The 13491-nt window shown below is 43.5% G+C and overlaps 2 protein-coding genes across 7 annotated transcripts in view; one reads left to right on the top strand and one right to left on the bottom strand.

Moving 5' to 3' along the window:
- The first annotated feature begins 1199 nt into the window (after positions 1 to 1199).
- MRPL50 (mitochondrial ribosomal protein L50) lies at positions 1200 to 3273 on the top strand. The gene is made up of 2 exons (XM_044452451.1): positions 1200 to 1361; positions 2699 to 3273. The coding sequence occupies exons 1-2, from the start codon at positions 1273 to 1275 to the stop codon at positions 3087 to 3089; spliced, it is 480 nt and encodes a 159-aa protein (XP_044308386.1). The 5' UTR covers positions 1200 to 1272; the 3' UTR covers positions 3090 to 3273.
- A 6676-nt stretch (positions 3274 to 9949) lies between these two features.
- Positions 9950 to 13491, bottom strand: part of PLPPR1 (phospholipid phosphatase related 1) — a 158698-nt gene continuing 155156 nt past the window's right edge. For all 6 annotated transcript variants that reach the window (XM_044452444.1, XM_044452445.1, XM_044452447.1 and 3 more), the window contains 3 exons: positions 13270 to 13446; positions 12337 to 12468; positions 9950 to 10413 (listed from right to left, as the gene is read on the bottom strand). In XM_044452444.1, coding sequence (XP_044308379.1) covers positions 10381 to 10413; positions 12337 to 12468; positions 13270 to 13446 — 342 coding nt within the window. In that variant the 3' untranslated portion in view covers positions 9950 to 10380. The remainder of the gene's footprint in view (positions 10414 to 12336; positions 12469 to 13269; positions 13447 to 13491) is intronic.

Below are 13491 nucleotides of genomic sequence, written 5' to 3'. Positions count from 1 at the left end.
CAAGCATAATTTCATTATCTTGCCATCTGCCAGAAAAGAAAGGCATCAACTGGGGTTGGGCGGCGTCCCTAGTTTTCTACTGAATGTGTTTTTTAAAGAAAGCAACAGGGGGGAAAGCAAGCAAATGCATTCGACAGATGCTCAGAGGCAGCGTGTTCACAGGATGTTCACTTTTATACACGGAAGGTGGTTAAGAAACAGCAGGTTTAGGCACTGCCATGCTTTGATCTTTTTGGCTGGGGAGTTTCCTCGCTTCATGGGGAAATGCCTTTGCACCTCCGCAAAGGCACTGCCCCTGAGGTGCCAACTAGCTGTCCTACCAGGGCTTCCCGCAGGCAAGGAATAGCAAACCTAACCCAGAGGGCTCAAACAAGCAAGCCGTGCCGCAAGGGAAGGCAAGGCTACCACTAGCCAATCTGACTTGCTGGGAAAGTTTTTCCTGACTTAAATACATTAAATAACGAGGCCACCTATTGCCCCCAGAGATCATAAAACCTTCCCTAGGAAGCCATTTGAGTGGCAAGTCCGAGATGGAGACGGACTTCCTCTCGTATCTCAAATAGGTCAGCCTCTGTCGGCCAGTCATTGGTCGCTATCGAAATGAGCATGTCCAATTGGAAGTCAGGACTGTCAGTCAAGCAGCATTGGCTGCCCGACATCCGGCCCTCAGAGATAGAAAAAGATTAGCGTGGCACAGAATTTGAAGAATTGGTAAGAATGAAAAGTCTTTATTGACCCCGGTGGCACCGCTCTGTCATTCGGATACTCCGCAGTAAAAGGGTTATAGTGCACACTTGAAGTTAATGTGGAAATCCAATTTAATCTTAGTGTACACGCAGCATAAAGAACTGAGATTATCTCTTCTCCAGTTCTAGTTAGTATTCTGCGGGTTCAACTAACAGCGGGCGAGGAAGAGCGCGAGCCCAACTGGCCGCTTCGGTTGCTACAGCAACTGGGACCAGACGAGCCAATCACAACTCGCAACGGAGATACGCGCCTGTTCGTCTTTCCTCTGCCAACTACAAATCCCAGAAGCCTAAACAAAGGAGAATCTCTCTCTCTCTCTCTCTCTCTCTCTCTCTCTCTCTCTCTCTCTCTCTCTCTCTCTCTCTCTCTCTCTCTCCTTGCAGCTAATCTCTATAGAAAAGGGGAAAAAAAAACGTATCCCGTGATGCACCGTGTTTCGGGAAGTTGTTTGATTCTTCTCCGCCCTTTCCAGAGGCGAAGCTGGCTTGCCCTTCGAGGGGCGGTGCTTTCTGTTCGTGCTTCAAGATGGCGGCTTCCATGGGGCTCCTCAGAGTCTGGAGACATCGCATGGGCTTGGGGCTCCCTGTGCGCCGGACATTATGGGGATGGCCGAGGTAGGATCCCTGTTGTCGCAGTTGGAAGACTTAGGGCTGCGGGGTGGGTGGGGTGGGGTGCGTGCATGTCCCTATTTATTTATTTAAGATACATCCCACTTTTTTCTTTTTTAAAGAACTCAAAGCTGCTTACATCATGCTCCTCCTCCTGCTCCCGACCTTATCCCCATAACAACAACCCTTCGAGGAAGGTTGGGCCGAGAATCTGACTGGCCCAGAGTCACCCAGTGAGCTTCATGGCTGAGCGGGGAATTCAGTCCAAATCTCCAGAGTCCCATTCCCGCTCTCCTAACTGCTGTACCATACTGGCGTCCTCCCTCCGGTTTGTTCCCTGGAGAGAGTGACTGAAGGACCTGGAATTTTGTTCTCCAGGTTCCAGGATCTTGGATTTTTCAGATTTCACCTTCAGTGATGTGCTGGTTTCATTGCTTTCAGCTCAGCCTCAGTGCCTCTGGGTGGACAATCTTCGTGATTCCTGCTTTCAGACTTCCAGTTCTGTGAGCATAAAGTCTGGGGTGAGACTTTAGAAAGGGTAACTGTAGTTGGACTCTGATTCCCATCAGCCCTCATTGTTATCTTGCCTTGTTAAAGTTGATGGGAGTTGTAGTCCAAGAACATCTTGGGAGGGCCTCAGAGTGAGCCAGTGTGGTGTAGTGGTTAAGAGCATGGGACTAGGACTCAGGCGATCCGGGTTCTAGTCCCCACGCGGCCATGGAGCCAACTGGGTGACTTTGGGCCAGTCACAGACTCTCAGCCCAACCTACCTCACAGGGTTGTTGTTCTGGGGATAAGATGGAGGAGGAGAATGATGTAAGCTGCCTTGAGCCCTTTGTAGGAAAAAGGCAGGATATAAATCGGAAAATAAATAAGTTGCACCCCTAGTGTAAAGGGTGTTGTTGTTGTTGTTAGTCATGAAGTCATGTCCGACCCATCACGACCCCATGGACAGCATTCCTCGAGGCCTTCCTGTCCTCCACCATCCCCCAGAGTCCACTGAAGCTCACACCAACTGCTTCATTGACTCCATCTAGCCACCTCATTCTCTGTCGTCCTCTTTTTCTTTTGCCATCTGTTGTTCCCAGCATTAGACTTTTCTTGGGTTTATTAACGATGGGAAGCTTTGAGTTCTTTGCAGTTCTATTTAAGGACTTCTTGGTGGGAACACTGGTTTCATATTCAAGCCTAGCTATGCAGTTGCATGTTTTTAGGTTGAGAAAGGTCCGATGTTTTTAATAAGGCTAGAGTGAGGTTCCAGTAGAGATAGGAATATGTTGTTGATACCTAAGAGGATATAAAAATATATTGCTAATTCTAATTAATCTAATTTCTTAAAACAGGAAGAAGGAAGATGATCCAGAGACAGTACAACCAGCTGTTCCCATGAAAGAGGAACCAGTTCTGGTTTGCCCACCATTTCGAAGCAAAAAATACATTCCTCCAGAAGATCTCCAAAGTCGTCTGGAGTCTCATGTCAGAGAAATCTTTGGCTCCTCAGCCTCTTCAGACTGGCAAATGGTATCTCTGGGAGACAGCAGTTTAAAATATCGCCTGTTGGCTCAACTGGCAGCAGATCTGGGCCATGCAGTTCCTAATTCCCAGCTCCATCAAATGAAGAGTACCAAAGACGTCTTGGCTTTTTACAGTATACCTGTGAAAGACATCTCCAAGTTTGATGAGTTAAGCACGCAGGAGCTACCCTCAAACTTGAGAATCCGCTGGCAGTACTGAACCTTTATGGTGAACAAGGACGTTTGTGATTTATGGGGAATTGTTCTCTGGTAACCACATCAAAAGAAATTACTTGTGTTTCCTGGATTTCTAGAGTGTATTGTTAGTATCTCTTACAAATGTTCAGCTGCAGTAATGGCACTGTAGGATTTTGTGAGAAAGATAATAAAGGATTATTCAGTAATTGCAAGGACCTGTTGCTTCTTTCTTTGAGCAGTCATTGCTGAATGAAATTACAGCTACTGAAATGAAGCACAAGAAAATGTGTGGGCCTTGATTCCCTCCACCATGTTCCTTCTAGACTTGTTGACTGTGCTACTTTTGCTTGTGCTATTTAAAGTAAACTCTTTTTCATAAAGATCATTAAGAGAGGGTACTGTTAAGACAATATTTGGACTAGTCAGAACCACACAGTGTATTATTAAATCTATTAAACACTGGACTCTTGTCTCCAGTGACAGGATGGAGAAACCTCCATTTGAAACTGTTCTGTATGCAAAGTCCGTTTGTTAACATATATTTGTTTGCTAAACCTAGTGTGTCAGTAACTTGAAAAATACCAGAGAAAGGTAGGAAATATTTTCTCTCTTTCATTGCTAATATATATCAAGTAAGTATTGGATTTTTTGTAAGACAATAAAATCTATAACATCTTGGCATGTGTAGTTATTTCTGTGCAGTGTAACACATTTTGACTGTGTTGCAGTGCATGTTCTGTGTGTGCTCCCATGGTGGGGATAAACAGTGGGAAGGGACTTTTGTCTTTCTGTTTGCCTAAATCACATAGTTATCTGGCTGGCCACTGTGGGAGCAGGATACTGGAGTAGATAGGCTAGACCTGTTGAACTGGTGCTCTCTAGAATCTAGATGTTGGCCTTCCAGATAACATAAAACAGCATAGCCAAGTGGCTGGGATGGTGGAACTGGTAGCTCAGAACCCTCTGGAGAGTGACAGGTCTCTCCCCCTTGAGATTGTCCAGCATGGTTCTTCTTAGGTTCTAAGCTAGAGCTATGTGGCTTATTCAGAGCTGGCTTTAAAAAAATTATTTGTGAGCTGCCCATATGCTGACAGATCTCTAGTAATACGTATTCTGCAATATTCTATGTCCATTGTGTGATACCAGTCTGCTTAGGAAAAAAATGTAATTTTCAGTAGCATAGACAGGTACAAACAAATGCTATCCAGCATCACCTCTCTTCTTTTCAATCAGAAAATACAAATTGGGATATGGCTTTTCTGAAAATAATCTTTTTGTACGATTTTTAACTTTATAAGTCCAGTTTAATTTTTTAACTTGATAAAGGTGTCTAAAATGCTGATAACAGTAACGATAGCTAACAATAATAGGGATCAGTCTCACTGTCTCCTTGGCTATTGTCCATTTGTTTGTAAAAGTATTCTCCAGTAGCTGATTTGCAATGTGGTCTGTGGGTATGGCACACCAGTTGCTAATTGTGGCTGCTTGTTCATTGTAGTACCTTTAGGATGGCTGTGCATTATTACACTTTCTGTTCTGTACGACTCTGGGGATTGCTATAAATATCAAAATTATAGGTAAATATTTATGCTTAACAAGCTTGCATCTTTCCCTGGTTTCATGGACAGCTACTGTACAAAAAGATACTGCCCTCTGGTGACTGTCCTCAGAAATGCATAATAAACACTCTAGCATGTTAGGATTTTTCTTCCCATCGCTTGATCTTTTCAGTAGATTGTATATTGTGAACAAGTTTGGGACTGTAAATGGCCCAGTGATGTTTCATTTCAGGATTTCTTTAACAACAACAGGGCTGTGTCTTACATGATGTTTATAGTCCTACTCCCCAACTGACTTCATGAAGAATTTTTGGACCATGCCATGACATCAAGGTGTAACTATGATACATATTTACTAAAATAATTACTTTTCAATCATAAAACCAAAATACTGTAAAAAGCACAACCACATCGATTTTGAAATACATTGCATCAGGTAAGAAACCAATTCCTCTCGGTTTTCAGTATTGTTTTGGGCTATTTTTAAATTAATTCTTGTTGTAGAATGGTTGGTTGTTTCATTTTTGCAGTTTTCCATTGTGAATGATTCAGTGCTGAGTCCCTGCTTAGTAGCACTTCTTGGATGGTTGGAAACACGGCAGCTGTTTGAGGAAGGAAACAGTTTGCCTGCTGGAAAGTAGCATACACAGGAAGGGGGAGTTGGAGTACTTGCTTCTGCCTGCAAGAAGCTGCTTTGGGAGGTGCTCTTCAAGCATATACTGTTTCTTTGGGAAGCATGATGTTGCTTTAAAAATTAGCTTTGTGTGTTGTGTTACTGGTGATCTGATTGCATTAAAAGGGATGGGGTAAAGCTAGAGTAATGCAGTGGTTCCTGTTAATGCAGCATTCAGGAGCCTCAGGTTCTTGTCCCCACTTGACCATGAAGATCATTGGATGCTCTTAGACCAAGCACTGGCTTTCCTCCTAATTTACTATATGGGATCGTTGTGAGGATAAAATGGAGAACCATGTGAGACACCCTGGTTCCTTATGAAAGTTAAAAGAGGCAGATCATAAATATAATAAAGACGTCACCTTAAAAACAAAAGTTAATTCTCTCTGAGAGATGGAAGAGCAGGCAGCAGCTGGGCCTAGCTGACTGATAAATGTGTAAGAATAGAGAAAGCCTGCATAAGCAGTGGGCCCAGCGAAGCTCAAACTGACCTGCAAAAAAGTGAGTCACAGGAACTGGCTCACTAGACAAGCCTGCTAGGTTTCCTTAAAATACTAACTGGAACCTACCCAAAGGTCTGAAACGTTCTAAATGCTTTCTTCCCAGTGTGACGGATCTGATTGTTGTCAGTGGGGAAGTGCTGCCTCTGGTCTTGTCTAGTTTGTAGCTATAGGAGACAATAGGATGAAAACACTTTTGTTTTCATCTAACTGCTGCCTGGAGAATCATGAATAACTCTAGGCTGGGGACTATCCCATCTTTTGCTGGGGCAGTGAAGGTTATGCCTGGAAAATGCCACCAGCTCCATAGATACGTTCTGTTTTTGCTAACTATTCTACCTTGATTAGCGTTATTAGCAAGCAGTTCAGAGCAGGTACCAGGTCATGGTGAGCTTGACTTAAGAGATGTTACACCCAGCAAGCGTTCCAAAGTGGCTGCTATCAACTGAAATCCATTCTGAAGGGAAAATCAAAACAGTGTGTGGTACTGAAGCACAGGAGATTTTGAATTATTGGAATTGATTTCAGAGAGCCAAGTTTGCTCAATGTTTGAAAAAAGAATGAGAGATATTTGGAGCCGAATCAGAAGGGCAATTTCATATTAATAAATCTTTAGTTTCTATATTCTAGCATTCCCCGACCTAAAAAGCAGATTCATATGAGCAAACTAATGGATTTGTACATGTTACTATGAATGCCCAATACTGAGTGGGTAATCAAATTAATGTAGGAATGTTGACAATCCCAGAGGAATTCTCTGAACAACTCAAATATATTCTCCCCCTCCTCTATACACACTCATTAAAGATATTTGCTACCACATGCTATCACATATAGGTGATTGTTTAGTCAAAATGACAGATGAAGGGATGCTTTCAGACATTCAAAACATGTGTTGGGAATTGTCAACATCCACAAGTGAATGCCAGTTATCTCCAGATTGTACATATTTGTAGTAACGCATTTGTGAACAGTGCTGTTCTGAGTTTGCTACATTTCCTTAAAAAGAATAAAGTGTTCAGGATCAAATGGGCCCACAGAGAAATGTGTTGGGATCCTCACTGAACCACGAAGTTCGCTCAGTCCCCTTAGCCCATTCTCTTGCTCCAGACCTAACCTGCTTTGCAGTACTACAAACGACTCCATATGTATCATTTGGATCTGCTTGGAGGAAGGTAGAATACAAAGGTGATACAGTGTAGTACAATTTCCCAAAATTCTCAGTATGAAAGCATTCCCCCCTCCCATCTTTGCTGTAAACCAGCCAGAGATGTCTGTGATGGGATGGTATGCAAAAGTTTTAAGTGAGTGAGTGAGTAAGTAATCCTTTTGGATAAATGTGGTGTGTAATGCTAGGCATGCAGATCTCTGAAAAGGGGGGAAATCCACTACTTTCCTTCTGTTCACAAAAGACAAGGTTTAACTGGGCTACCTGGCAGGAACCAGGTAGTATTTGGAAAGCTTACTAAAATTCCAATCTTTAATTGCAGTTATACAGCTGCTAACATGCAATTCATTCCTGCACTGCTTTCTGAGTTCCTGGCACAGAAGTAACTCTCTAACCAGAGGGGTGGGATAAAAGCACATCATCCAGGGTAATTAGGAGCAGAAGTGATCCACAGGGGAGGGCCCAGACCTTGACTTGGGACTTTGGAAGATCATGACCATCTAGGGTTGACCAAACTGTGCTAGACCAGAATGTGCTAGATCAAAGGTCTGGGCTGACTTAGCAAATGATTTCTACTAATTTCATGTAAGGTCATGTATGTCAGGGAACTTCCAATGACAGAATCTTAACATCCTTCACCTCCTGAAAGACACTGAGAGAAGTAACAGGTTCATCTCCATAAAGTGAGCACAGCTCATTCAGATCTAAAGTGACTTCAGCACCATCGCCTTAAGAAAAACATCAGCATTTCACACTCAAGGCTCAAAGGCACAGTTTGAAGCTAGGATTGAGGCTTGCGTTCCCTGCCCTGATCAGCCGAACGGTGTGGTTGTGAGGCAAGACAACTCCCATATATTTCCTTCCCAGTTCCTAGAACAAATGACAAAGCCCTGATGCAAAGAGTTTGTGATAAGGTTTTTTTTTTTTTCATCTCTTTTGGAAAAAAATTATATACAAAAACCCAAGAACCAACATGGTAGACATTCCAGCAAAAGTACAGAGAGAGGCTCAATTCCTCAAAGGAAACACGCTATCGGTTATCACCATGCTAGAAAAATGAGATGCAGCAGGAAAGCCCTAGGACAAAAAGACGGTCCAGTAAACTGTTCCGTTAGTTTTCTTTTGATCTGTAACAATACTGTGCAAAGTGAAAACCAGTTTTAGATACAAATGCATTACATTATGAGCCACAAAAGGCAGATGTCGCCTGTTCTTGTGATGACGAGGCAGGCACTTCTATGGGAAAGGCATGCCCAAATCTAACAGAAGTGGAGAGTCAGGCCACGCACGATGTTTACCACAGAGAAAATAGGCAGCTGCTGCTTGGTCAGAGCTCTGAAGGCTGCCCTCCCAAACAAGGAACCCCACAGAGGCTTGATGTCATTGATGTCCAAGCAACGGGTGGGCCTTTTGCTTTTGTTACCCCCGTTGGTCTCTCTAACTGCTCCCCTTCCCTTGCAGTGAGGAGGGAAGGTGAGCTGCCAGAGAGGGCAAGGGAAGGCGTGAACATGGCTATCATTGCCTCCTCCTCATAAATATGTATTGAAGTCCTGTTGCCTTTCCTTACCAGAAAGGAGGGAGCCTTCAGCGTTCGGAACAGGCAGGTTACTTTTCACACGGCTACATGAGACGCACAGCCAGGATCTAATTCCCCACTCACGTCGACATGAGTGGTGTTTCTTCATATTAGCACCAGTGGAAATGAGTCACAGATGTATTAGCCTAAGGCTCCTTTGTGGATTGTTCTATGATGCTGTGATGTGGCAATGGAAAATTTACACTCCTCTTATTACAAAACATTAGGTGGAACCACAGTGATGGCTTCAAACCTTCAAGACCAGCTGGGCCCCTCCGCAATGCACCTTGAGCACAGCCTTTCAGGGGCACCTAAGGGTCAAATATATTTGGTCCAAGGGTTAAGTGCCACTTCCCCAGTTACCCATGTCTTAAAAATGCATGCATATGCCACAAAGGAAGGGTTACATACGGCTATTTCACAGCGAAGATGAGCGTTTTGGTACAACTCTAAGAGTTTGGATGAACATGTCTGTGAAGTTTCCAAAATGTTCATGCCTCTTAAGAGACAGTTCTTAAGACACAGGCTTTAAAAAGTACTGCATGGAGGCAGACTAAAGCTTATTGTAGACCACTTTTCTTTGGCCTGTGACTTCAATAACACTTTCATATTTTGTTAGGCTCCCAGTTTGGGGTCTATCTGAAACATCTGTACAAAAATGCCAATACTGTTGTGCTAGTTCTCTGAGCATCACTAGCACAAGGTGCCTCCTGAGCCCATTTACTAAGCTCTCGCTTCTGCAGTGTTCGTGTTAAACCAAAGTCTTAGCCTTAACCTTGGCCTGAAAGATGCATGCACCAACTCTTGCAGTCCACGGCAGTGATCTTAAACACACAATGCACAAGACATGTGCACGTGTACCCAGGTCGTCTCTGTAATGTCCATGGTGACACCCCAAGGATGTCTACTTTTCTAAAAAAAGTGGGATCACATGAACAAGGCTTGCTCAGAGCAGCTCCTGGGAAGTCTAAGGAAGAAAGCCACAAGGAAAGTTGTGTGGATTGTGCACGCAGACTGTGTACTTGGGGCCTGTTGAAACTCCTAGTCTGGAGAACACAACCTGGAGATTGCACACCGGGGGAAGAGCTCACCGGGGCAACTTCCTGAGCAAGCTTCATAGAGATGCTTGGGAGTCCTGAGAGACGGTTCAAGAACCTGCCTGACTCCCACTCACATCCATGAGGCTTTATGGGAGGAGTTGAAGTTCACAGCAGACTAGTCCTCAGTTGCGCCCTTACCCAGAAATGCGTGCTTATTATCAATCGCTTCAAGACTAGATTCACATCCTGCTGTGGCAACTTCATTGAACCGAACAAGGTTTACTGCAGAATTGCCCAGCAGCACCTGAATCTTGCCCCTTCACCTACTGGAGGCATATTCCCTGGTAACAAAAAGGTAAAAGTGAATTAGTATTATAATGATCATTTGATTTATTGTATATAAAACAAAACCAAAAAAAGGTCTGTGTACAAATATCACAAAACATCAACAATTCCCAAAGATGTAGTGCCTCAGAACACATTTTAAACAAGAAAAAGTCTCGCTTTTTTAAAAATGTTTTTTTTTCCTGTTTCTGGTTTTTTTGTTTTTTGTTTTCTTGTTTGTTTTCTTTTTGTTTTAAATTCTGGCATAAATATATTAAAGCTGACCAAAAAGGGGGGAAATTCCAGGGCAAGCTACATCACTTTGTCATACAAAAATGTACAAAACATTAGCTTCTAACTAGACATAACATAATACTGGTCATCACAGTCTGACAATTAGTATAACTGTGTGTTCTGGAGGGAGTATTGTACCGGAGGGTGATAAAAAATAGCTTCTCTTCCAATCTGTCAGATCAGGTTACTTCAGTCATAGAGGTGGAGTGATTCTGTGGAGAAAGGATACAAAGCAAAAAATACTTTTTAGTATGATGCAGTCAGCACGTGCTCAGAAGTGTCAAGATCCAGAATAGGACACAAAAACAAAAACCCCCATCAAAGGGCCACAATAAAAGTTCTGCTAATGATGCACAATTCACAACAGAGAGCCAGTGTGGTGCAGTGGTTAAGAATGCGAGACTAGGACTCATCTGATCTGGGTTCTAGTCCCCACTCAGCCATGGAGCCAACTGGGTGACTTTGGGCCAGTCACAGACTCTCAGCCCAACCTACCTCAAAGGGTTGTTGTTGTGAGGTTATGACTGACATGAGGAGGAGAATTATGTGAGCTGCCTTGAGTCCTTTGTAAGAAAAAGGTAGGATATAAATCAAATAAACAAGTGGGTTTTTTGCTCTCATGTAAGCATGTGCCCCAATTTAGACTGGGACTATTGTTCCACAAAGGGGGAAGCTGAAGGTTCCTGCCGCACCTGTTTCCCCTTGAAATTCCACCCACTTGTTCCTCATGGGGGGATTTAAGATTAAAACATTAAAATGTGTTCATTGGAGACATTTTACCCATTTTAAACCCCCCCCCACTCTTGCTGGTAGTGGATGTTCAGGGAAGGGGGTCAGTTTAACCTCTCATCTTGGAACTCCCCACTGAGGCCCAAATATAATATCTTTTCAATATCTGAGACTGTCCTCTATGACAAGGCATTATGCCAACTGTTTAACAGGACTTGTGATTTAATTTGTATAATCTATTGTAGCTTTTAAAAATGACTCCTAAATTTTGTATTTTAATATTTTGTATTGCATTGTGATAATTTTACTGTTATCTGTATTTTATATTTTGTTTTACGTGCCGTCATCAACTGCCCAGAGAGCTTTCGCTGGACTGATTTGATTTGCAGCAACTTCTTATGTTTCAGTGAAGGAATAGAACAATAATAAAAAAGCGGTAATAGTGTAAGTAGCAGTGATGTGCTGCAAATTCAAACAGTTATTGATGGAGACTGCAGATAGGGACAAAGGTGAGGCTCCCACTGTCTGGAAGGGCAGGACAAACCTCCGTGCTATTGGCTGAACAGAGTCTACTTCCTTTTCCAGAATTCCAGCAGACAGAGATGGATGTACAGCAAGGGTGGGGAAGCGGTCTCCTTTCAGCTTGTGAAGTACAATCCCATCACCTCTGTCCATTGGCAAGGCTGGCTGAGGCTGCTGAAGCTGGAGTCCAACAAAATCTTGGAGGGGGGGGAGGAATTTCTATCCTGCCCCCACATGGGTTCTCCATCCCAATTTAAAGGCAGCCTGCTCTTTCATTAGAGAGATAATGTGTGAACTATCCCAGATGCACTGATCAATGTAATTCAGGAGACTGCAAGGTTTGTTTACTGTTTTTTTCTGCAGTCTTCCCAAAGTTATGTGCTGGACTACAATTCCCATCAGTTCCAGTCAATGCTAGCTGAGGGATGATAGGAGTTGTAGGCCAACATAACCTGTATGATGCCAGATTGCAGAAGCCTTCTTTCATGAAAAGTTAGGCCAGTTCCACTGATCAAGTGTTGATAGGAAGGAGAAAAAATGGTATTTGAAGAGATGGGATACATAAAACATATGGCTTGGCACGAGTGCTCTAAGATGGCAGTACTACCATCAATGCTGTTCCATTTTAAAGTTTACATTTATTTAAAATATTGCTGGCAATATAAATACGGCATGAAATGGCCTGCTCAGTGTATGTGGAAGCAAAAGGAGGTTATTTGAAATAAAGACTCAAACATGTCAAGGAGTAAGCCAAACGAATCACCAGCTTCCCTTAATCATCTGTTCTGACATGTTATTCTATTCTGGCCAAACTAGGGGATTGGCTTGAATAATAAGGATTCCCCTCAGTGGATCAAAATTCGAAAGGGCAGGATAGATGGCACCTGTGCACTCAAAGTCTCCAGAGGACTTTCCACTCTTGGAAACGCCATCAGGGGCATTCCCCGTCGTTCCTCTGGCTTGGATTTAGAAAGAGTTCCATGTGTGCCTTTGAAGTTATGAACCACGCATATTCCCTGTGGGTTGAAGAAAGAGGAGACTGTTAAAGTGAGCCCTCAGATCCCTAATTTAGGAGAAGACAATGGAGCTTCTTCCTTGAAGCTGCACCCAGAAGAGACATTACAGACATGCACCTGGTGGGCATGTCGTGAGCAGAGTTGGCTGGTGCCAGAGGTCAGACTAGATGGCCTGGGAGACCCCTTCTGACTCGCTCTGGTTCTCTGTTACTATGTTTCTACAGACCCTAAAAGTTAGAGGTATACACTGGGGGAAAAAAAAGATCTCTATTTTTAAAAAAACAGGGATTGGCAATATGTGGCTTGCAGGCTGTGTGCACTCCCCGGTAACTTTTCTATGGTTCCCACTATCAAATTCTGCTGAAGTTTGGTGGCATGACAGTAAAAGAGGTTGACTTCCCCTTGCTTTAACTAAAATAAGCTGCATCTTGTTGCCCAAATTCAGCAAAGGACCAAAGAAACAGACTGAAGTCCTCTTTTTTCATTATTGTGTGGACGGTCACCCAGAGCTCCAAGTTCCCTGTAAAACCTTGGCTGCTGCGGAGGTTCAGCAGCCAGCCACTCCTGTAAAATCTTCACACAGCATCTAGCAAAGAAGTCTATTTAAATTATTTTTAGGGTGCCTTCAAGGATACCCCACCCCCAGGGTTTGATTTGCATGACTGCCAAGTAGAGAGAGCACCTAGGCACTTTTGCTACTTCCAAGCTCCTGTGGAAGGCAGCCTTCCAGGGCGCTGGATTAGGGAAACTACACGAAACAGTTTTAAACGTCGGAAAGGACAGCGTGAATCATTCACTTACCAGAAAGAGGGCCACTGCACTTCCTAAGATGAAGCCTGCAATGACATCTGAACAGTGGTTTCGATACTCAGAGACTCGGTTGAGCCCAGTGAGGAACGCGGCACAAAGAGTTCCCAGGCACAGGACTGGCTTGGCAAGCCGACTGCTCTTTGTCTTGATTGTGCTAGTGATGTACATCTGAAATACAGTCCAAAATGGTCAGCCGAGACTGAGCTATGAAGA

This window comes from Varanus komodoensis, unplaced genomic scaffold (assembly GCF_004798865.1).
Source record: "Varanus komodoensis strain SLA01 unplaced genomic scaffold, ASM479886v1 scaffold72, whole genome shotgun sequence".
NCBI classification, from domain to species: Eukaryota; Metazoa; Chordata; class Lepidosauria; order Squamata; family Varanidae; genus Varanus; species Varanus komodoensis.
Note: the sequence above shows the minus strand (reverse complement) of the source record. Positions and strands in the feature narration are given on the sequence as shown.